Source organism: Ovis aries, chromosome 2 (assembly GCF_016772045.2).
Source record: "Ovis aries strain OAR_USU_Benz2616 breed Rambouillet chromosome 2, ARS-UI_Ramb_v3.0, whole genome shotgun sequence".
In the NCBI taxonomy this organism is placed as follows: Eukaryota; Metazoa; Chordata; class Mammalia; order Artiodactyla; family Bovidae; genus Ovis; species Ovis aries.
The window spans coordinates 143900099-143926299 of NC_056055.1; the positions used below are offsets into that span (position 1 = coordinate 143900099).

The following is a 26201-nucleotide window of genomic DNA, read 5'->3' on the forward strand; positions in this document are numbered from 1 at the left end:
AGCAGTTTTATGTAAGAATCCTTAGGCCTGGGCTATTCATGTTTTAAATCAACAAAAAAGTTGAAAGTTATGACTGCTCTGTCTAGTATCTGCAAAGAGTCATGGAGAAAGGAATTAAAGGGTAATCAAAATGCAAGTAAATTATTATTTTTTAAAGTGTAAATTCTAGATAAAATTCCAAAAAAAGAGATGATTTAAAAAGATGGTCTCTGTACAGGTGAGAACAGGGAACAGTAACTATAAGACCTCTGCCTGGGCTCACTAGGGAGAGAATGTCCACTTGTCAAATTAAAGTCCATGCAGAATCTTACCTATTAAACAAACAAAAGTGAGAAAGCTATCCAAAGCCCTGACCCCATGGAACATAACTGGAAAACCAGTGATCTAGTCTTGAGATTCTCTGACAAAGTTTCTCATGTTCTGTACACGGAAGGATGGGATACCAGCTGATTAATGAGGGTATGGTTGAATGCATGGATTTTAGTTAGTTGAAATGCTGAAAATATTTCAAAGAACAGAGATACTCAGCCTCTGCACCACCAATAAGGCGCGTGCTGCCTAGAGATCCTATTGGCAGTAGAGACCAGCCCAGGAAAGGAATCTCCATGAAGGTCACCATGGGGTGGTGACAAGGACCCTCTGAGAGGGTATCATGAACTTGGCCCTGTCTTGTTAAATGTAGTTTTAAAATAATATCTTGGATGGGTAACTAAAAGGCAGGTTAGCACATTTTTCAGATGATAAGATCAAGTTCATTCAAATAAAAAAACCAAAATTTTATTGACTGCTGTCTGTACACCATGTATAGTACTAAAGAGGATTCTTACCCAGGAGATGTTAAAAAGTTTTAATTTGCATGATGATGCAGGCCTGGTTTACCAGGCCTGATATGCATGTTTGCTTCATTGTCTTTTTGCTGTTGTTGTTTTACTTACCACCAGTATAATATGAACAAACAAACTGATTAAGATCCAAAAAGCTCCTGTACCTTTAGCATATACCTGTGGATAGAGTATCTACAGCTCAGTTAGCAGGTAATGTAACATATCCCTATGTACTGAAAAAATCCCATCTTGAGTGCAATGTCCAGATCAAGTTCCATAGTTTTTAACTGAAGTGTAATAGCTTTATAATGTGTTTGTTTCTGCTGTACAACAACATGAATCAGTTTTATGTATATGCATATCCCCTCTCTCATGAGCCTCACTCCCACCCCACCGCCAGGTTCCATATTTTGAGGTAGACAGCATTAATAAACAGCATTATATTCAGAAGAAGAAACCAAGGCTATAAGGTGTCTGGAAAACAGGAGCGTTAGAGAAAAGAACTAAGGATGTTTAATCTAAAGAACAGAGACACATGGAGCCCATATAACCTATTGTCAAATAGTTGCATGTCCATCAAGACTGCTTTCAAACACCTGGAGTTTGGAGAATAGGAACAAGATTTATCCTATGTCTCTGGAGGCCAGAATCAGGGTCAGAAGGTATAATTAGATGATAGCAGGTTGATCAATATGAAGAAGAGCTTTCTAACAATTATCACTACAAAATGGAATGGGCTTTCTCAAAAAGCAGTGTGTGTTTATATATAGTAGTACATATATATATATGTTAATCCCAACCTCCTAATTTATCCCTCCCCTTCTTTCCTCTTTTGTAACCAACTATATTTCGGTAAAACATCTGCCCGAAATTCCAGAAACCCGGGTTCGATCCTGGGGTCGGGAAAATCCCCTGGAGAAGGAAATGGCAACCCACTCCAGTATTCTTGTCTGGGAAATCCCATGGACAGAGGAACCTGGTGGGCTAGTCCATGGGATCGCAGAGTCAGACACGACTTCACTTTCACTTTCACTATACTTCAATACATTTTTTTTAAAAAGCAATGTGCTTTGGGTTGCCAGACATGTGTAATAAGAGGCTGGATATACATATCTGCATTTGTATACCCAAATACACATAGGATATATATTTGATGAAAGGAATTCCTGGTTACATGTTATGCGTTGAATAAATCATCTGGGTGCTAATGTCTCTGGCAAACCAAACTAAAACATTCATATCACTTTGATATTCAGTCAGATCTTACAGTATAAGTCTTTGGCTCATTAGCTGTTAATTGTAGGTGGCAATTTGGAACCAGATTCATTATGTTTGGCTGTTTTGTCAGCTGATAAGAATTTCAACAACCTGAATTTACAATGAGGCCTTGGTTTACATATTACCCCGAAAGTCACCAGAAAAGATGACAATATCAAAAAATAAGACATAAATTTTCCATACATTCCTTTATTCTTCCTTCTGGTTTAGACAAACATTGTCTCTTTTAGCAGAGGCTAATAAGTGAAATAAATCCAAGAGTGTGCTGGTAAATATTTAATAACTATGTCTCAGAAAAAAAAGGGAGGGCTGTTTCTAATTTGTTGTCGAGTTTGTTGTGTTTGTCTAATGTTGTGTTTGCTTTGTGCTTGTCAAGTCCCACAATATGACTATTCCCATCACCGATGATTTCAAGCTACCATGGGGGCAGAGGTCAGTCCAGTCCACTTTAGCGATGAATTTTTATACGCTGACTCCAGAACACAACATGAGCCCCAACTATTAATGAGAAGAATCAGCTGAATGGGTGTCTCCTGAACTAGAAGATCACTGTTTATTGCATAGGAAAACTGTAGAGATTGATTACATATGTTTAATTTTTCCGCTTAAATAAAAACGCCAGCATTTTTGAAGGAACTGATTCTTAAATTTATTGCATTTGCTCAGGACTGAAGCCCAGCCTCTCAGGATGCACCACTTTGGTTAGGTGTATTTTCTCTGATCCTCTCAAAATATGTTGCACATATGATATGGCAAGTATTTGGGAAGTCCTTATTTTCCATTTGGTGTCAGAGCAATGCATTCTGAAGTACTGGTCCTATATAAGCTTTTGAGTAATCTCTACAGAGGCTGACAAAGAAATTCTGTATGGAGTTTAAAAATACTAAGTGGAGTTTATTTATTTACTTTACAACAAGACCAGCATTCTCTGACCCATCTAGTAAGAACTGTAGTATAAGGAAATAGTTAAAAACCTATCCCTAAATTTGGAAACTATAGGTTAGAGATACTTGGCATCAGTCATCTCTCACAAACCTCTAATGGCTTCTATCTCCTAGAGCATTTAGGAATTTTACTTGAAGATTAGTTAAATTATGAAACTGTTGAGAGGAAACAAGAGGGCAGGGCTGGAAGACTGGGTGTGCAGGTGGAGAATTATAATACTGTACAGGTAATTACTAACTGAATAAACACAGTCATAAATCTAAGACTCTGGGTAAAGGAAATTTAGACAGAGACGTTTTAGAGTTTGCTCATTAAAGGAAGAGTTACCATCTGGCAACTCTTTTTTTATGAAGAAAGAGAGCAAACAACCAAGCACTGCTCAAGGAACACATGGAAACCCCACAATGAAGAAACAGCTTTGACCTTAGAAAGGAGAGGAAGAACGGTCAGGGTTGAGAAAACACTGAGAAAAAGAATCCAGTGAAAGTTGTGAAAACTAAGTTACATTTCCTATACCATGGTAATAGAATCCAGAAAAATATAACCCCAGAGGCGAATTCAATGCCAAGGTTCTTTTGAAACATAGAAGCAGCCGCCTAATGGATTTTACAGATACACATGAAATGGGAATAAAGGCTAATGTAATTGTTCAACAGTGTGGTGCAGATGATGAAATCTAAGTACTTAATTTGGAAAAATGTGTAGTATTAAGATGACTGCAATGATTACTGTGAAGAGCATGACATGTCTGAATGGGCTTGACAGGGAAAAAGAACTGTACTCTGTAATTTAGACATCTAAAGCTAGTTATTTCTTCTAGAAACATGTACTTTATTCAATCAGCTTTCTCTATTAATTGTTTCTAGACAATGTTTGGAACAAACACCACCACCACCACCAATAAAGGCACACTTGAACTCCCCCCCTACCCCACCAAATAAAACTGGATTCATTCTACAAATCTAATTATATATATTATTTCTCAATATATCAAACTCATAATTAGATTGAGATGAATCACTAAGAAGACATTTTACAATGAAAAGCTAAATCTCTATCCTTATTTTGCTTCTGAAGTATTTTATTATAAAGAAACACTAAAACACAAGCCTGTGTTCTTTTTACTTAAGACTTTAATCTTAAGACTGTCATTTGGGCTTCCCTGGTAGTTCAGCTGGTAAAGAATCCACCTGCAGAGCAAGAGATCCCGGTTTGATTCCTGGGCTGGGAAGTTCCCCTGGACAAGGGATAGGCTACCCACTCCAGTATTCTTAGGCTTCCCTGGTGGCTCAGCTGGTAAAGAGTCTGCCTGCAATGCAGGAGACCTGGGTTCAATCAGTTGGGAAGATCCCCTGGAAGAGGGCATGGCCACCACTCCAGTATTCTCACCTAGGGAATCCCCATGGACAGAGGAGCCTGGCAGGCTACAGTCCGTGGGGTTGCAAACAGTCCGACATGACTGAGCGACTAAGCACACAACACAAGGCTATCATACAGAGTAAAGTAAGTCAAAAAGAGAAAAACAAATATCGTATGTTAATGCATATATGAATGTGGAATCTAGAAAAACGGTATAGATGATTTTATTCGCAAGTACAAATAGAGACGCAGACTTAGAGAAGAAATGTATGGAAACCAAGAGAGGAAGGAGGGATGGGATGAGCTGGGAGACTGGGATTGACATGTATACACTATTGATAACTAAGTACAAAATATATAACTAATGACAAGCTGTAGTATAGCTCAGGCAACTCTACTCACGGCGCTCTGTGGTGACCTAAATGGGAATGAAATCCAAAAAAGGGGAGGTATGTGTATAAATGTAGCTGATTCACTTTGCTGCACAGCTGAAACTAACATGACGTTGTAAAGCAACAATACGCCATAAAAATTAATTTTAAAAAAAGGCCCCATTGGAAGAGACGTCATTGTATAAACTGATTCACTGTTTAGAACCTGAGACACCCTGGAAAGACACACAGGTAGAGCGGAAAGAAAAACATCTCCTTTATGTCCTGGAGCTTTTGTTTCTCAGGGAGGTAGGAAGGAAATGACCAGTACCAAGTCCACTGAGTTTCCTGGTGTGTTTTATCTGGTTGGCATAGTGAAGGCTTTGGAAAAAGTTTGACACTGAAAGCTTTGCAAAGTGTTTTTTTATTTTTATTTTTTCATCAGATGTTTCTTCTCTCTCCTCCCTTAATGGGCAATTCACTGTCACCCACAGAGGACCATCTCCAGGAAAACCAAATTTAAGTGGCAAAGTTTGTCCTTAATAATCCTCCCTTTCTTCTTTGGGTCCCTCTCTCTGCTGCTGACCCTCTCTAGCTGCTTTAGCCAAAAAATGGAATCAATTTAGTCACATTCTGTTGCTTATCCCGGAGGTATATTTCAAAGAAAATATCATATTGAAAGTGAAATCTCAAGTATCTGATTGAAATTTTGGGATCCGTAATGTTTTTGGATGGCTAATTTTAGATTTTGGATAGCTAAACCTTAGACAAACATAGTCAATGATATTTAAAAACTCATTGAAGTTAATATACATTTTCCTCCATTAATACCCTTCAGATTTTTCGGTCAATGAGTCCACATTGCTTTGATCTTTTATTAGTTTTCTGTGAAATGTGTTTCCCAGTTTCTGAATACTTTCAGTAGGATTAGATCAGATCACCTTAGAATCCCATTCATTATCTTTTTGCTTGGCATTCACTTGAAAGGAGTGATGATATCCAAATGCCTTTCGTTTGTATCTTCACCAAAATGGAAAGTTGCATGTTTTCAGTTATCAATGACAAACCAAGGAATGACACCCACTCGGAAGACTGCCTCTTCAACTTGCAACGCTAAGCACAATGACAAAAGTAAATCAATGACAGAAGCCTCTTTCTGCTTCTTCTTCAGCTTGCTAAAAATAAACGGGTAGAAGTAACTGAATACAAATTATAGTATCAGAATACATCACTGCCTGGCAAGGAGGAATGTTCCTGAAGGTATGTAGCTCCCCCAACAGTCATTGTGTGTGTCTGCTACGAAGGTCACCACAATAAATCTTCTGGTTCTCAGATAGAATTACAATTCCCCACCTGTTAAAAACCACCACACACAGCTCCAAACCCCAGACAGGGATGACTCCCAATAGGTACAGAGATTGTCTTTCCTGACACCTATTGGGGATAATCAATTAATTTTAGAATAGTAAGTAACAAGATAATGGTTTTCTATTGAGTGAGCCAGTTAACATCTTTGTGCTTCTTTATCTTCAGTTGTACACATGGTCTCATAATTTACATATTCCAGTGGGTTTTTGTCAGGATTAAATTAAATAATGTTTATAAAATGCCTGGCAAGTAAAAAATCATTTAATGAATGGCAGCCCATCACTATTGTTCCGCCAATATTTGAGTTTGGAGAATGACTTCATCTTTTGAGTAAGGGTTACAATTGGTTTGTAGTGAGTTAGAAAAGCAGAGAGTCTATTTCAGAAGCAAATCTGAGAATTATTATTAAATTAGGCTACATTCAAAGCTATCATGAAGAACAGCAACAATAGTGACTTGTTACCAAATAAATCTTAAGGGCCTTTCAATGAACTGTGTCAAAAATACCTCCAAAGGAGTTATGAGACTTGCTCTAGGCTAGGTTGTAACTAGCTTCATTTAAGTGATTGTCTTCTTGTGCAGCTGGGAACAAAGCACATACACGAGGTTTAAAATACCTAAAAACAGGTGTTTTGAAACACATATCACAACTCTGCTAACTGACTTCATATTGGCCTCTAAAGGTATAGGTAACACAGGTGTGCTTATGGTGTTTCTGCTACTAAACCAGTGATTCTTTATGTTAAGCATCCTGGATTATGTAAGAAAAATCTTTGTCTTTTTTCCTTTGTCCTTAGATAATAATGGGAGGCCATTTACTATAAGCTGATAAGTTGATGGATCCATACAAATATAAAGAGTGTCTCTGATCAAGGAAAAGGTTGTCTGAGCTGTGTTTCTCTCCACTTAATCTCTAAGATGGCACAATGATAGTTATCTCTACCTGGACCCCTCCCTAACATCACTTTAATAACTCAAAAGCCTCTCAGAATCACCTGGATTCCTTGTCATATTCTTGTCATTGAGAAAGGTACTATCACCCACAACTCATTCAGTTCTGCAAGCCAGAAATTTAGGAGTCATTCTTGACAGCTCCCCACTTTCCTTCCAAATCCAGCACATCATCGAGGACTGTTGATTTCATTTCCTAAATTACTCCCTCTGTCCATCTCTCTACATCTCCCCTACCATCAGTGTAATCTAACCTACCATCATCTCTCTCCTGGACTATTGTAACAGCCTCTTAACTGGTCTGACTCCATAAGCTCCCCCGACACGGCTACCCCTGCCCCTAAACCATTCTCAAATCATAGCATGAACCATATTATATTATTCTGCCAATGGACCCCATGCCTAAAACTCTTATATGACTTCTGATGGCATTAGGATGAAGAGAAAAACAATGTCTTAATCAGACTGACAAAGCCCAACCCTACCCCCATCACGATCTGCTCCTTCCATCTCTGCTCCAGGCTCACTCGCCTCTGCATGCTCCCGTGCTTCCTCCTGACACAAGGTAACTCATCGTTCCCTGCTGCCTGAACGATTCTCACCAACCTTTTCTGCCTGGTTACCTGTTCAGATTTCAGTTCAATCGTCACTCTCTTGAGGAAACTCCTTGATATCAATTCTCGGTTACATACTTTCCTAGCACCTAGCAACTCCCCTTTATGGTACTTAATGAAGATGTGATTTTGTCTACATGATTAATATTCTTCTTTTCTGTTAATATGTAAGTTCCAGGAGAAAAGAGAGCACATCTATTTTTCATAGCAGTTAGCCCCAGCTGAAGCACAGGGTTTATGACCTAAATAAATATTTATAGAGTGAATAAATACACGATGTCAGGGAAGTTTTCTGCCCTGTTTTCAGTGATGAGACTATACTGTTTTTCCTTTAAAAAAGCCTCAGCAGAGAGTCTGCTTGGAAAATACCCATTTTAATCTGCAGATCTAGATATGAAAATGGGATAATGCAACCAGATTGAGGTAAGGATTGGGGGTTTGGCCAAAAAATAAAAATTAAAAAAAAAAGTGCATTTCTAAGTTTTTTTTACCTTTAGTTTTAGAGAATTCAGTTTTTCCTCCCTGAGGTGTTCTCTCAGCATCTCCCGGTGGAGCCTCTCCTGCTCTCTGGCAAATTCGCCCAGGGTGTACTGGCGCACGCTGTTGTGGCGGTTGGACATGCCCAGGGTGCTGCCGCCTTGGCTGGGCACACTTGTGAAACCCTGCCTCCTGGTGAAGTAGTACACAGTGACGCAACTGAAATGTACATTCTTGGTCCTCAGCCGCTTCTCTCTTTTGAGGATGGAGGAAGCTGAAAGGGAAAGAAACAACTCAGAGAACAGCCCCACAGCAGCTTTCGGATGAGGTGACGAATTGCAAAATGCCACTCGATGATCTTAAATTTACGGTCAACCCTTTCTGGCTGGGAGACACTAAAAATGTTGTCACTCAGAATTGGCACAGACTTCACATTCCTTGCTTAGATTTTCTCCTAGCTGTGGTGAAGTAGGCTTTTAAGTCCTCTATAACGGTAGTCTAAGCAAACTTTTAGGCAAGTTGCCAGTAGCCTGTGAATCAGTGGCAGAATTTAATTTCTCATTTTCCTTCACCTTTTAAGTTTTGCTTTTATGATTTTCACATGAGTTGTATTTTACTATAATCAGAAAGGACACATACTACAAACTTTTTGGCTCTCATTTGATATGGAAGGCTCTTGGTGTGAAATGTCTATTTTTAAATTTTAGAAAATTCCAAAATGCAATAAAAATTTATAGAAAAAGGCTCAATGGCATTATTTAGGCATTTTTACAATCTAAATCTAGCCAAGTTTTCATCTGAAAAAACACCAATAAGTAACATTATGGACAGTGGGACTTTAATCCAAGTATACATTGAGAATATCAAAAACATCATGAGATATATCAGAACCTTTACTATTAGTTACAGAGACATCAAGATGCAGAGAGCACCATGGAAGCTTGAGATGAACTCTGTAGTTGAGAGAAAGAGAATTACACATTGACCTTTTGAAGCTGGAAGACGTGCCAGTCTGTTTATTTTGTTGTGAAGTAACCCAGTCTTATAGAATTTGAGTGATTTCTTTCAATGAAACAAAAAGAAACAATGAACCATTTATGGACTGTTCAAAGAACTATACAAAGGACTAGGCATGAATTATCTCATTTTATTCTTATGACTGCTTGAGTTAGAATAATCCAAGCCTCCATTCTGAGGAAAACAATCCACAAAAGGTTAAATGACGTGGCCAAGGTCATATAACTAGCAGTGAAAATGGGATTCATTATTCTAGAACCCAGTCTTTTAGCCATCAGGTCACTGTAGAAAGCTGGGATCAAACAAAGGAAAATGAACAAGGCTAAGATTTGGTGCCACACTGCTTCTGGGAGATGTCAACTGCTGCAGACTCCAAAGATGATTTTTATTTGTAAGACTGTATAAACAATGAAAGAAAAGTAACTACAGGAGCAGTCTGGATTTATATAAAAATATGCTTCACCTAGAGTCAGACATCCTGGAATGTGAAGTCAAGTGGGCCTTAGATAGCATCACTACGAACAAAGCTACTGTAGGTGATGGAATTCCAGTTCAGCTATTTCAAATCCTGAAAGATGATGCTGTGAAAGTGCTGCACTTAATATGCCAGCAAATTTGGAAAACAGCAGTGGCCACAGGACTGGAAAAGGTCAGTTTTCATTCCAATCCCAAAGAAAGGCAATGCCAAAGAATGCTCAAACTACCACACAGCTGCATTCATCTCATACGCTAGTAAAGTAGTGCTCAAAATTCTCCAAGCCAGGCTTCAGCGATACGTGAACTGTGAACTTCCAGATGTTCAAGCTGGTTTTAGAAAAGGCAGAGGAACCAGAGATCAAATTGCCAACATCCGCTGGATCATGGAAAGAGAGTTCCAGAAAAACATCTATTTCTGCTTTATTGACTATGCCAAAGCCTTTGACTGTGTGGATCACAATAAACTGTGGAAAATTCTGAAAGAGATGGGAATACCAGACCACCTGACCTGCCTCTTGAGAAATCTGTATGCAGGTCAGGAAGCAACAGTTAGAACTGGACATGGAACAACAGACTGGCTCCAAATAGGAAAAAGAGTACGTCAAGGCTGTATATTGTCACCCTGCTTATTTAACTTATATGCAGAGTACATCATGAGAAACGCTGGACTGGAAGAAGCACAAGCTGGAATCAAGACTGCCGGGAGAAATATCAATCACCTCAGATATGCAAATGACAGCACCCTTATGGCAGAAAGTGAAGAGGAGCTAAAAAGCCTCTTGATGAAAATGAAAGAGGAGAGTGAAAAAGTTGGCTTAAAGCTCAACATTCAGAAAACGAAGGTCATGGCATCCGGTCCCATCACTTCGTGGGAAATAGATGGGGAAACAGTGGAAATAGTGTCAGACTTTATTTTTTTGGGCTCCAAAATCACTGCAGATGGTGACTGCAGCCATGAAATTAAAAGATGTTTACTCTCTGGAAGAAAAGTTATGACCAACCTAGATAGCATATAAAAGCAGAGACATTACTTTGCCAACAAAGGTCCGTCTAGTCAAGGCTATGGTTTTTCCAGTGATCAATATGGATGTGAGAGTTGGACTGTGAAGAAGGCTGAGCGCCAAAGAATTGATGCTTTTGAACTGTGGTGTTGGAGAAGACTCTTGAGAGTCCCGTGGACTGCAAGGAGATCCAACCAGTCCATTCTGAAGGAGATCAACCCTGGGATTTCTTTGGAAGGAATGATGCTGAAGCTAAGACTCTGGTACTTTGGCCACCTCATGCGAAGAGTTGACTCATTGGAAAAGACTCTGATGCTGGGAGGGATTGAGGGCAGTAGGAGAAGGGGACGACAGAGGATGAGATGGCTGGATGGCATCACGGACTTGATGGACATGAATCTGAGTGAACTCCAGGTGTTGGTGATGGACAGGGAGGCCTGGAGTGCTGCAGTTCATGGGGTTGCAGGGAGCTGGACATGACTGAGCGACTGAACTGAACTGATGCTTCTAAGGGAATAGAATGAACTTCCAGGTTCAGTTGTCTCATTTTCTCCTTATAAAACCTTCAAGCCAAATAGAGAAGTTGCTGTGATACATATCATTTTGAGGATTTATATATTTAATAAATATAAACCAGTAGTTTTCCCAGGCACTTTCTAAATGATTGGATATATTGGTGGAAAAGACATCTGTGATCCCTGCCCACATGGAGCTTTCATTTCCAGTGATGAGAAACTCATAATAAATAGACTCAAACAGAGTAAAGGAAATAAGACATTTGGGCAAGAATTTAGCTATCTCAACTTTTCCTCCTCATTAATGCTTTACTTCTCCAGAAGAGATTGCCAGGGAGCAAATGCTTCTAGCGTGTATGTAATTTTTCCATTTATCTTTTCTAGTTATCTATGTACATGTTCACGGCAACATACTTGTACTCCTGGCAGTAGTGACAATTTTCAACTTAGATTTAAAAGCTCTGATCTGCTTCATAACTGTAGGTTTAAATCATCTCAGAACAAAGAAGAATCTGTCAAAATGTAAAAGATTTCACCGTAGAAAGCAAAATTCAACCATCTGCCCAGTAATTTGCTACCTGATCTGACAACCTCATCTGTCACCACCTTACAGCAGGCTAGAGCCTCTGCTTTTCGGGTGATAATCTTGAACTCATTTTGCTCTTCATATCATAAGAATGATGCCCTGAAAATACTATCTTTCAAGGCCATAATTTACAAATAAAATAAAAATATTTTAATGCACTCATTTAAAATAATTATTATAAACACATCTGATAGTTTCCTTACTTGTCTTTTAGATAATTCACAGTACTCTACATGAGTTTCCTTTAGAAATTTTTATTGAGATTTTGTACCTGCATTTTTAGATGATAAAAGAATTCTACCTTTTGGATGAATCTACTGTACCATCCTTTCACAAAAGGCCATATTATACTTTCCCCAGAAAACTGTTAAGAGATGATTTTCCAAGGCTTGGAAAAAGACAACAGTGGCAGAGAGTAGAACCCCTTCACCTGGGCTCTTGGCATTTCTAACACTGTCACAGTGCACGTGGACTTAGGCTTTTTCCTATCCACTACAGCTTATAATTCAAACGTGCTTATACTTGTTTCAGCATTTGCATATTATAAGTAGCACTATAGAAATATGATCAAAAAGCCTATAGAATACATTTTAAAGGAAGCCTTTGAGATGTTGTAAGATTAGCCTCATGAGGAATATTTTAAATGTGGCTTTCCTAAACTTAAGAGGCACTCATGTCTCTCTCTTCTGATGATTGAACTAGAGCCCTAGAACAGGCCCTTGTGGGCTGTCTCTTGCCTCCAGAGCCAATCTGACTAACAATCACAGAATGAAGTTATCAAAAAAGAGTCTGGTTTTCAAACCTGAGAAAAACAGATGAAATCCACCCAGCACATCTGCCATAGGGAATCTGAAACCTCGATGCTATACCTACCTAGTAATCTGTGCCCTTTATAGGATAATTGAACTCAACGTTGTGTCTCTACAGAGTTCAGGGTTCATTTTATTACTGCAAGGTCAAGAGCAAGAAAAAAAAATGGAGAAGGTGGCGTTCATTACTGCTTTAAAAAATAACTAGTCTGTTTTCATATGCAATGCTTATTTTTTGCTGCCTTCCAGCTCTTCTTTTATCTCAGTCAGTTACCATCCTGCAGCAGAAGTGTCTAAGTACAGCAGTATTATTTGTCCCAACCAGGACACAGCTCTTGAGACCACCATTATGGCTAGCACATCACGGTGTACTGGTATTGCTGTACAATCATCACATATTATGGAGATAATATTGATCTTTGTAAATTAAAGGAATAAACAGCATAGAGTAACCAGCATTAGCTATCTGCAGAAGCTACTCATCTTTAAAATGCTTTTAAAAATGAATGAGGAAGAGAGTTGAGAAATTAATTCACGATGCCAGGGTTAGAAAGTAAGTAGATAAAATAAAATAAGTTATACCATACATTTATATAAAGAGTTCATGCTCAGAGTGGATTAAAAATGGAAGCCATGTGGGATTAGCAGATGCAAACTATTATATATAGAATGAATAAACAACAGAAGTCCTACTATACAGCAGAGGGAGCTATATTCAATATTCTGTGATAAACCATAATGCAAAATAATATGAAAAACAATATATTTATGTATAACTGAATCACTTTGTTATATAGCAGAAATAAACACAGCATTGTAAATCAGAGATACTTCAATAAAATACATGTTAAAAAAATGGAAGCCAAAGCTAAGTGAATATTCTGATCCTACAGAGAAGATGAGTATATTAAGATAGCAAAGCTGCCTCACATCAGGCTCTAAGAAAATGCAACCAACCTTGCTCCATTTCGACACGCATAAACCAACCTGTTCATTCACATTGGAATATAACTTCAAAAGTCAACAAGATTATCTGATTGTCGATTCTATTTCTTGCTGAAAATAATCAAATTTGCTTTCTGGTTTATACTTCAGACATTTGTGAATGTGTGTGTCACTGCATCTGAGATTGCCCTTTCTGTATGCACGAGACCATCGTGTGTCTGAGTCTATAAAACTGAAGACAAGATTCTGGATCATTGATTCCACTATAGCGCAATCATTCTGGGGCCAGTGCTTGAGGAGTAATTCAGTTACTCTCTTAATGCACATTTGGCTCTTTTAGTGTCAACAACTATCAGCAAAGTCCAGATAGAGGTGGAAAGGCAGACAGCAGTAAACAGAACTATGTATTTTGGCTCTGAAGTTGCCACATGGAGGTTGAGAGTTTTTGGTCCAGTCTGATGTTAAACAAGGGGAAAATTGTGGAAAATAATAATTTTATCATTTGGGTCTGATGAAGTTAATAGTATACTTCTTTCTCTTATCCAGTATATTCAAAAGGAAAACACCAGATGATTTGTAAGTCAATATTGAGTTTATTTTTCTTTGTTGTAGGAGTGGGGTGGAATTTAGTAGAAGCAAAGTGAGATTGTTCAAATTAGTTTATCTAGGTAAATCCTGGGTAATAAAAACTTGTTTTCTTAAATTATACAGGCCAAGTTAATCAGGGTCTCTGAAAGTATGTTGTTTCTCACCTTTTAAAGAACAAATCAAGATCATATCAGTTATGAAGTCACGAAACCTAACTTTCAAACAAAAACCCCATTGTCATCAGAAAATATTTTGCATAGAATTAACAATAACACCTTAGATATTAAATCAACTTTCAATGGTTAAAGTTATTAAGATTTTAAAAAATATATGTCCTCAATCTATCCAAGGGACTTCTACAAATCTCCCGTGATCATATTTTCACATCTTCTCCAGCTTGACACAATTGTCAAGATCGGCCCCTCTTGATCATGGTGTCCCACACATGGTCTCAGAGCTTAATCACAGGTAAGGCGTGAAATGAATCCAGCAACCAAGCAAAACAGGAGTAGTTCCTTTGAAAATGAAGCAAGTTTTCTGTCAAAAGTAATTCTTCCTTGTTCTAATTGTTCCCTTTCATTCTTTTATGTCACATTCTCAAGTTTCTCAAATCTACTTACCACAGTTGTATTTTTGTGGGGTTTTTTATTTGTTTGTTTGGTTATTTTGCTCAAGTAAGGTATTTAGGGAAGTAATAAATCTTTCAAGTGGGAACAATTCCAAAAGACTAATAAAAGGAAATATCTTAAGGCATGGATAAATGAGAGGCAAATGAAAGTAAAGACTATTTGGGAGTATTTTCCTTCCAACTGTGAACAGAATTCAAATTACCTGAAGTATATAAAAAAAAGTGGTGGCCAAATCAATAGTATGCTAGACTCAGGATGTTATTTTATATTCAGTGATGAAAGATATAGGGCCTCCTTGGTGGCTCAAGCAGTAAAGAATCTGCCTGTGATGCAGGAGACAAGGGTTCAATCCCTGGATTGGGGAGATCCCCTGGAGGAGGCATGGCAACCCACTCCAGTACTCTTACCTGGAGAATTCCAATGACAGAGGAGCCTGGTGGGCTACAGTCCATGGGGGTCACAAAAAGTCGGACAGGACTGAGCGAATAACACTTTCACTGCATGAAAGATATACCATGTGGAAAAACAATCATGAAAGAAAGACTTTTCCAAACACTGGATCTGTTAGAGACAATACTGGGATATTCCCAATGTTTTGGAATTGAAGTGCTTTGCATTTCCCAAAAGGCCATCAGAATGGAGACAAAGTCGGTAAATGTAAGAAAATGTCAGGACCCATCAAATTAGGGACTTTTTTCTTTTACTGTGCCCTTATTTCTATGAAAGCAGCATTCAAAAATAAAAATCAAGGAAGAGTAGCTCCCACGTGAAGTGATGCTTGAGATATCAAGTCCCAGTTTGTTTCTGGTTCCCTGTAGTATGAATGATAGCTCTAACTGCTTTTCAAACTGCAGCACATCTGTCTCTCCAGCCCCTCAATGCCATTCTTCCCCATCTCCAACCAACCAACCAACCAATTTATGTTCTAGTAACGGGGCAAACCGACTGGAGAATATAAACTATGATAAACACGCGTAAGCACCAGTCAGCATTCTGATGTCAGTCCTTCTGTAGAAGAGAAATAGGTTTATAATTTACAGACAAGATTAGGTAGTTTGACCATTTAGCCCCAAGTATTTTCCATCCTAATAACAGGTTGAAAATATTCACAATGGATTACTCTGAAGACTAATAACGTCTTTGGTGCATTGAAGCTTCGGAGTGGAAATAACTCAAGATGAAACCCTTTTGTTTAAACCGTTAGTTTTACAAAAACAAAACAAAAGAAAAAACCCTCTCTCATAAGACTATGTGATAATAAATTTTCTATCAAGACATACAAATACTGCAAACGCATTTAAGCAAAAAATTTAACAAGAAAACAGAAATAATATAAAAAGTTGCCCCTTCAGGCTGGACGACCAACGCTTTGTTTTGGATAATGAGCATGCGCGTCACGTCGTCATCTATTCAGTCTGTCAGCTACGTCCACACAAGCAAGCTAGAGATCGGCGTGCAGGGAGGCAGCTCTCTCCCCAGTCTCTTGACAGCTACAGCCCAGGCCGCTCAGCACACTGCAAGCTGAATTTGACATTAGAGAGCGTGGTTTAATAGTGTCATCATCTACTTGCAATTCTCTGCTTGAAAAAAAAAAATAAAGTTTATTGTCCAGGATTTTGATATATATTTAGAAAGCTGCAAATAAAAATTGAGAACTTCGACCTTCCAGCTTTGATGTCATAAATAATTATGATGATTAACTCACAAAGAGTGGTCATTTCTCAGAACTAGCTCTTTTTTATTCATACATTTGAATTTATTAAAAATGCCCTCTGCACTTTCCCCCTAATTCTTGTGAGTTATCTAAAAAATAGGGAGGGGGTCATTTTATTCTCATACTTATTAGAACAAAAGGAATAAATGCTGCATTTTGAAGTTATAAATTTGAAATTAAAAAACTGAAAGAAATGAATAAGGACCTACTGTATAGCACAGGGAATTCTACTCAGTATTCTGTAATAACCTATACGGGGAAAAAATCTGAAAAACAATTGATATAAGTTTATAACTAATTCACTTTGCTGTACACCTGTAACTAATACAACACTGTAAATCAACTATACTCCAATATAGTTTTTTTTTAATTGAAAGAACAAAAATTTTAAAAAGAAATCACGTTCTCCCTTATCTTTAATCTTTATAGATGACTTAGCACTAACCCTTTCACTGCTTATATTAAATTGAGGCCCATTGAAAATGCAATGTGACTTAGAAAGCCCTATCCATCAACATCAAATGCAATTAATACTGGGAATAGTGAACTGTTAAACTAAAACAAATTTAGATTAAACCATTGATTAAAATAGTACCATTAACCGAACGATCAACCAAGTTTCACTCTAATTTTCCTTTTTCATCAATTCATCCATCAAATTTATAGTACTAGGTATCATGAATCTTGGGATTCTAATTCTATATTTGAAATGAAGTCTTCCTTCTGATCTTTATATGATAAATAGTGTGTTTATATAACATATCACTTAAATAAAGTTTATATATTAAAATCCTTTAGCAAGATATTGAAAGACAATATAATATTAAAGTGTTTTGCTAAATTTAGAACCTGCATTCTGTTCAGTTCTGTCTCAAACAACTGAAAGTTCAGAAATTTTTTCCCTGTTCCATATATTCAACTGGCCATCTGACTTTATTTCTAGTGAGAACAATTTCACAGAAACTGATCAATGTTATCACCACTTTTCTCTGTTAACAGTATGTATTTTCCTTAGATAACATAATTTTTCAGAGAATCTAAGATTTCTACAGAGATGATATTAACATTTATATATGGAACATTGATTATTACTGAGGTCTTTGTCATCTCATTTTTTAAAGAATGCTTCTTTATTGTAAGCATACCATATCACTAATGAATTAGAGAAAGTATTATCCTATCCTCATACTTGGAAAATAATAAATTGTTAGATAATGTACTTAATTCAAAATCTGAATTCTAAATTTGCTGATTTCCATTATACAGATTAAATTAAGGGGCACCTGCATTTTTCAATCCCTCCGTTAGTATTTTCAGAATTATGTTTACCTCAGGAGTATTATCAGAAATATTACCTTTGTAAAAAACCTTAAGAATCACAGATGGAAAGCATTACATATGCAGACTACTATTTTGGTGATGCTGTTAAACCAAACAAAAAGTGTGTTCCTTTATTATCAGTGAGAAAATAAATACCACCTACTTCCCAGCTTGTTTCCTTAATCTCTCATATGTGCAATTAAACCCTAAAACTACATGCTTAAGAAATACATTCCACTGCTATTAAAGTAACAGATATTTCCAAAATATATAAACTCTCATTTTATTAAAATCTCAACATGTATACCATCTTAGGACCATATCGTTTTTTACTGAGAAAAAAAGGTAGTTGTCACTAAACATAAATATTCGCAGCTCTGGCTGCAGTCCAAGTTGTAAGCACTTTCCTCTGCTGTCTCAGCAATTCTCCTGATGTCAAAGACACATTAAAATAAATGGGAACCATATGGCTCCACAGCAGAATACCCGCGCTCTTACAACTGAGAGGGCAATGCAATTCATTACCACCATCTGAGAAATATTTGGGGGACATGGAATATCTCAATGCAAAATAAAGCTGCATGAGGCAGGCCATTTGATTAAAATGCTCACACAATGACAGAAGGAGATATTTGCTAGTCTTTGGCTCTACTAACCTGTTTTGCTGCTTTTTACATTTTCTCAGTACCACCATGAGCCTCCTCTGTTAGAAGAATTAAACAGCACTTCCCACCTGCTCAACGACTTCCCCACACTGTATCTCATCTGGCCCAACAATGTAGGCCCATCAAGCCTAATATATCATGATAATCCAGGTCAGAGCACCACTGAACAACAACAACAACAAAATGAAACAAAATCCTCAAAAATAACAAGAGCAACTAAGATCAAGTCATTCTGGAGAGGACTGGGTCAAAGGTAATGCACTTGAACTTTGCTAAGAATGAGGAAATCTGAAAGCACGTTTCTTTTTTATATCCTTAACCTAAAAAGCCTTTACTATGCTCACCCCAAACAAAAATCAAAATCATTAAAAAAAAACATAAAAGGAAGAAATTCATCAATGCTGTATTACTGGCTCCATATGTCAGACATTCTAAATTTAAAAAAGATCTAGGGCTGCAGAGCTGGGATTAAAACGGAGTCTGGGAAGGCAGCTGGGAGTGGGGCAGCTGGGGTTACTGTGGTACCTTCTGCTTCCTGGCTGTCAACGAAAGATTTGGGAGGGTTGTAAACATCAAAAAGAAAGAAAGAAAAACAAAAGAAAAAGTTCATGATTTTTCTCCAAAAATAGTTTTTTGTTGACTGAGCATATGCTTCAACTTCTCATCATCCTCTCAGACACTTTTAAAAGCTACAAATAAGGAAACTGCTTAAAGCTTCATGTTTGGCATAAAATTACCGCTCCGTATCTACTACTAATAGAAAAATTAGTTGAGATTCAGCTCAAATGTCAACTTTAAGAAGCCTTTCATAGAATCCCTAATATGTGGTTTGTGCCCTTTCTACACATTTCCAGAACACCCCTGACTTGGTATAGATAATATGAGGGTGTGTTTCTCCTCCACTGCCTGGTAAACACCCGGTGGGCAAGGGGGTAATTTTGCTCCCTAAAGAGCCCTCAGGGGACAGCACACAGCCAGGCACTGAGGACTCACTTGATAAATGTTTGTGTAACCAAATGAGATGAATGAATAACTGAGCTATGAGGTGAGTATGTAAACGTACACATTTCCTGAATACACTTTCCTTAATTTTAAATGATAAGATGGCATTTGACAGTTTTCCCCTAAAGCCTCGTGGTCAGTGTCTTCCTCCCTTCTTAGTTTCTAGTCACTTTATTTTCTGAAGGTACTCTTCAATAAAAAACATAATATACTGAAGAGAGGACACCTTGCCTTCATGGCTTCAGGGTACACATAATTTTTGTATTACAAACCATTTGAAATATGCTGTATTTTCCATTTCAATAGATCAGACATAAAAACAAAAACCCTGGCACCATAATAAACCTCTAAATAATCCATTAATAATGAGCTGATAAACCAAACCCATCTCTAAAAAGCAAGTAACTAGTAGGGGAGTTACCTGAACATTAGAAAACAGTTTTGAAAGAGAAATCCTGCTGATAAAACATCACTAATTGGTACTGACCTCTAGCAAAAACAAGACTGAAATTTTTGCCTTTAGCAGCTCACTAGTGATAGATCTACAAAACAATTCTATCTCTTGGTATTTAAATTATTATCTTTGCCTTAGAGTCATGACTATCCTGTAAAAGTAAAATCATATCACACAAGATTTATTAATTTCCTATGGAATTTTATGATATACAGCCATGTGCTAAGACATCTAATTTTCCTCTTTTTGTGGTTGGTAGAAACGAAAGTAAAAGCCATGGCTGTCGAGTTCCTGAGACAAACTGCAGAAGCAAGCAAGGAGAATTTTGAATTTTTATTGAAATATGAGAGCCAGGCAGAACTGATACAATATAGGCTACTATGTAATTTGAGAGAAGGCAGCTATTTATCTTGTCTGGGACAATTTTACTCTGCAACTAAAGAGTTGTCCTCTTAATATTTCGCAGATGGGGGCAAAAACACGAGTTGCTGGGTCAGAAACAAACTATTTTCAGTATTCACAGTACAAGAAGCAGATCGAGCATCTTGTTTCTGTTGGTACTCCTTGTTCACCAGATTCTACAGGGGCAAGGTGGAGGAGCCAAACGGATACTGGACACACAGTACGTTTGCATTGTACCAAAGGCACAATGAGTTTGGGAATCCACTGTTTTTCTTAGCAAGCAGTAAACAAGCCTGTTGTTCATTGGGAAGGAGACATTACCTCACCCTTCAGGGTGGTGGTGGTTTAGTTGCTAAGTTGTGTCCAACTCTTGCAACACCATGGACTATAGCCTACCAGGCTCCTCTGTCCATGGGATTTCTCAGGCAAGAACACTGGAGTGGGTTGCCATTTCCTACTCCACAGAATCTTCCTGACCCAGGGATCGAACTAGAGTTGCTGCACTGCAAGCAGATTCTTTCCCACTGAGCTACCAGGATCTCTTTGCAGCTCACAGATATCTCCCTTTGAAAATATCTTGCCAAAGGAGAGAATCAGCCCAAAGTTCTAGGGAATGTATTTGGCAGTTCCCAGTAGTGGACCCGGTTATGATTTGATATCACATCTATGGGGTAAATAGGGGGATAAAGGTGTCCATTGGTATCCATGGGAAATTGGTTCCAGAACCCCCATGGAACCAAAGTCAATAGATACTCAAGTCCCTTAAGTAAAGTAATATAATATTTGCACATAACCTATGTACATCCTCCTGTATACTTTAAATGAACTCAAGATTTCTTATAATGCCTTGCTGTTCAGTTGCTAAGTCGTGTTTGACTCTGCAACCCCATGGACTGCAGCATGCCAAGCTTCTCTGTCCTTCACTCTCTCGGAATTTGCTCAAACTCATGCCCATTGAGTCAGTGATGCCATCCAACCATTTCATCCTATGTTGTCCCCTTCTCTTCCTGACCTCAATCTTTCCCAGCATCACAATGTAAATACTATGTAGATTATTGCAAATAGAATGTAAATATTATGTAAATAGTTGCCAGAGCACAGCAAATTCATGTTTCTCTTTTTAAACTTTCTGGAATTTTTTTCTGAATATTCTGAATCATTTGTTGGTTGAATCTGCAGATGCAGAATCCACGAATATGGGGGCGGTCAACTGTGTGCATCTGCATATACTCTCAGGTACCTCAGGATGTATAGAAACAGTCCCCCTTCTGGGATCTATGTTTTCCCTTTCTATGCTACTCATATGACATATAGGTTGTTACAGGAAATACTTTTTCCAAAGCTAAATGTGACTTTGGGCTATGAAGGAGAAATGAAGGTATAAAAAGGTTTCTTTTCCTTCTATATTTTAGGATTTTCTATTCCTTGGGATGGAAGAGAAAAAAATAAGCAGAATGAGAATACTGAGTTTCATAAAAGTAGGATTCAACCCCCTCTATCTTCAAGAGCATCACTTCTCAATGATTTCTATGCTTCTTTTACGTCTGGAGTGAACTCAGCCTTGGATCCCTGGTTCTCAGCATTCTCCACTAACAAGTTCCCTGACCTCCTCTCATGCATATATGGTCTGCGATGTCTCTAAGTCTAAGGTTTTCTTTTCAGTTAAAAAAATGTTTTTATTGGAGTAGAGTTTCTTTACAGTGTTGTGTTAGCTTCTGCTGTACAGCAAAGTGAATCAATTATATATATATATATATATACACACACATATATCCACTCCAGTTTGGATTTCTTTCCCATTTAGGTCACCACAGACCACTGAGTAGAGTTTCCTGCGCTAAACAGTAGGTTCTCATTAGTTATCGATTTTATATGCTGTTGTTGCCTGTTACTAAGTCCTATCTGATTCTGCGATCCTATGAGCTGTAGTATGCCAGGCTTCCCTGTCCTTCACTATCTCCCTGAGTTTGCGCAAACTCATGTCCATTGAATCAGTGATGTCATCCAACCATCTCATCTCTGTCACCCCCTTCTCCTCCTGCCCTCATTTCATACATAGTGTACATATGTCAAAAAAGTCTGGAACACTTCACAAATTTGCATGTCACCCTTGAGCAGGGACCAGGCTAATCTTCTCTGGATTATTCCAATTTTTGTATAAGTGATGCTGAAGCCAGCACTCTAAATTCAACTTTTAAGTGACTTTCACAAGCAAAGCATTTATCTCCAGCCCTGCCAGGGACCAATTCGCTCACCAAAGGGAATTGGTGCTGGGAGATGGCATAAGGAAAAAAGTGAGAAGCAGAATCAATTTGAGGTCGACCCTGCCTTGACCCCCCGGACTTCGGGTCTTTGATCAAGGATTCAGTGGGGATAACACAGGATGTTTTTTGAGTACTTGAATAATCTTGAGAGAGTTAAGGGACTATTATTGTTCCCAGATGGTAATGGATATAATTACTTTCCTTGAACAGAAGTTACCCTCTCTTCTACAGCAAGCCATTGAAACTGAGAAAGACTAGAAAAGGCCGTATGTAGCTTTGAGCAAAGAACTCTTTGGGGAGGAGAGGTCTGGGTACAAGAATCCAGGGGCAGCTTAGGGGCATTAGGAAAAGATAAACCAAGACTTGGTGAATCATTGCTGTGATCTAGTTTAAAGTTCCATGCAATCTATTACCACAAACTACTGCTACATATTTTGACAATCTATACATAAAGTAAGGATATTTGTACATAGGCCAGTTTTAATGGTAGAGGTGTGTAATCACAAAGTTTGAAAACTTACTAGTACACCAGTGGTGAAGCTAGTAATGATAATTGGGTAATTTTAAAATGTTGCTTCTATTGATGAAGTTTTATTTGTGTGTTGACCACGTGCCAAGGCCTTTCTAAGTGCTTCATAGGTATTAATTCATTGAATCTTCATACCAATACAAGCATTGTTAGAATAGGTAGACTGTTAAATTTTATAAATGAAACTGAGGTCCAGAGAGGTGAAGCGATTTACCAAAACCTCACAGCTGGTAGCAGAGCGGCCTGATGTGAATGCAGACAGCATCAGTCCAAGGCTCAAGCTGTTAATCTTAACAATCTCCTGCCCATTCTTAGTTCTGGAATGGGCTGACTCTTTTTTCTCCCTTCTTATGTTCCATGACGTAAGTATGTTTGTCAGATCAGACTTTAGTCAAGGATTGGCATCCATAAAAATAAAGAGGCCTTATGCCAAGGTATGGGCTTCCCTTGTGGCTCAGCTGGTAAAGAATCAGCCTGCAATGGGGGAGACCTGGGTTCGATCCGTGGGTTGAGAAGATCCCCTGGAGAAAGGAAAGGCTACCCACTCCAGTATTCTGACCTGGAGAATTCCATGAACTGTATAGTCCATGGGGTCGCAAAGAGTCGGATACAACTTAGCGACTTTCACTTTCACGTTCCATGAAAATCAGCTTTCAGGACTCAGAAAAAAAAAAAAAAAAGAACAAAACTAGAATTATAGCAATGAAAATCTAGCTTCATTATTAAGAAAACAGGAAGAGAGAAAGCAAGCTGCTTTTGTTTTAGAAGCAGTTAGAATCAACATAGGTAGTAAACTGTTGTAAGCCTCTGCTGTTTGATTACCAGAATGCTAGTGGCCTGGAGCTATAAATCTTAATGACACAGGCTTTAAAGTCAGACATACCAGTAGGCTCATTGCTAACTTAGGGCAGTGACTTAACCCCTGCTTCTTTATCTCAAATTTCCTAGGGCTGTTGTGACAGAGTAGAGGTTATAACCATGAACTCTGAAGACAAAACACTTAGTTCAAATCCTGTGTCTGCCATTTGCTTGTGGTATGACCTTGGACAAGTTATTTACTCCCTCTATGACTCATGTATTAATATAAAATAGTTTTAGTAATAAAACCCACTGTATAGTGTTGTTACAAGGATTAAACAAATTGATATTTGTTAAGCATTAAACAAAGCTTGGTGCCTAGTAAGTACTATGCAAAGTGAAAGTGAAGTCGCTCAGTCATGTCTGACTCTTTGCGACCCCATAGACTGTAGCCTACCAGGCTCCTCTGTCCATGGGATTTTCCAGGCAATAGTACTGGAGTGGATTGCCATTTCCTTCTCCAGGGGATCTTCCCAACCCAGGGCTCAAACCCGGGTCTCCTGCATTGTAGACAGATGCTTTACCGTCTGAGCCACCAGGGAAGTACTATGCAAGTGTTTGCTAAATAAAAATAAAGAAATCAATAAATCATTCATATAATTTGAATTGACATAAATCATTTATATAGAGCAGCAGAGTATGTGAAATGGAGAGATTAATATGTGTTAACTATTCATTGGCAGGGACTAGTCCCATATGACAAGTGTTTCACAATGAAAATGTTCTATTCTGTATTTTCAGTTCAGTTCAGTAGCTCAGTCGTGTCCGACTCTTTGCGACCCCATGAACCACAGAATGCCAGGCCTCCCTGTCCATCACCAACTCCCAGAGTCTACCCAAACCCATGTCCATCGAGTCAGTGATGCCATCCAACCATCTCATCCTCTGTTGTCCCCTTCTCCTCTTGGCTTCAATCTTTCCCAGCATCAGGGTCTTTCCAAATGAGTCAGCTCTTCACATCAAGTGGCCAAAGTATTGGAGTTTCAGCTTCAACATCAGTCCTTCCAATGAACACCCTGGACTGATGTCCTTTAAGATGGACTGGTTGGATCTCCTTGCCACCCAAGGGACTCTCAAGAGTCTTCTCCAACACCACAGTTCAAAAGCATCAATTCTTCGGTGCTCAGCTTTCTTTATAATCCAACTCTCACATCCATACACGACCACTGGAAAAACCATAGCCTTAACTAGACGGACCTTTGTTGGCAAAGTAATGTCTGCTTTTTAATCTGCTGTCTAGGTTGGTCATAACTTTCCTTCCAAGGAGTAAGCGTCTTTTAATTTCATGGCTGCAATTATCATCTGCAATATTTTGGACTTTAAATACTTTTTTTTTTCATTTTTGGTACATTTTTGTCATTGAGTATCTGACATATATATATACACCTGACGTAGATGACATATATATTTTGGGAATTACACAAGGTCCTAGGATTGTCTAAATAAGAGACAAAAGGTTCCCCAAGTGAGGTTTAGTCTAAGGAAGATATTTTAATCTTGATTTTATGGAGGAGAAAATAAAGGCCCAGAGTGGTTCTCATCCAAGGTCACAAGCTGGTCGATGAGACGCAGGTTCTACTCTGTCTGGCTTCAGGCTGGTGCCCTCTGCGTTTCCCTCTTCGGCTCATTCTCCTGCCTATACTTCAAAATTACAGGATTTAAGTAACACTTTTCTTTTACCTTCAACAAGAATTGATTTACATTTATCTGTGCGTTCATTTCTTTACCCACCCATATTTATCACCATTAACCTGGGGCCAGATCTCTAAGATAATGAAGAAACAGTGATTCCTCATTATTCATAGATTCTGGATTTGTGAATTCACCTTCTTGTTGAAACTTATTTGTAACCTCCAATCAATACTTGTGGTACTTTCATGATCATTCACAGACATGCCCAGAGCAGTGCGAACTCTGAGTAGCCTCACGTTCTCAGCTGAGGCTGAACAAGCTGACTGCTTGAATCTGTTTCAGCTCTCCTAATGTAAACCAGCATCCTTCGAGTGGTATGTTCAGTGTCACAGGAGATGCACTTTGGGGCTTTTTGTTGGTCAGTTTGCTGTTTGAAATGGCCCCAAGCATAGTGCTGAAAGGTCCAGTGTCCCTAAGTGCAAGGCTGTGATGTCGTGCTAGATAAGCTTTGTATGGGCATGAGTCACTGTGCTGTTGACTATGAGTTTAATGTTAATCAATCAAGAATAAAAATTAAGTAAGCTTCCCTGGTAGTTCAGATGGTAAA

General features: G+C 38.3%; 1 protein-coding gene and 1 non-coding gene across 2 annotated transcripts in view; both read right to left on the reverse strand.

The window, feature by feature from the left end:
- CSRNP3 (cysteine and serine rich nuclear protein 3) overlaps positions 1-26201 on the reverse strand; it is a 210654-nt gene that overhangs the window by 20499 nt on the left and 163954 nt on the right. The window contains exon 5 of the mRNA XM_042243783.1: positions 8202-8461. Within this exon, the coding sequence (XP_042099717.1) occupies positions 8202-8461 (260 nt within the window). The remainder of the gene's footprint in view (positions 1-8201; positions 8462-26201) is intronic.
- Positions 22385-22491, reverse strand: LOC114113311 (U6 spliceosomal RNA). The gene has a single exon (XR_003588372.1). It is a non-coding gene; the product is annotated as a U6 spliceosomal RNA (small nuclear RNA).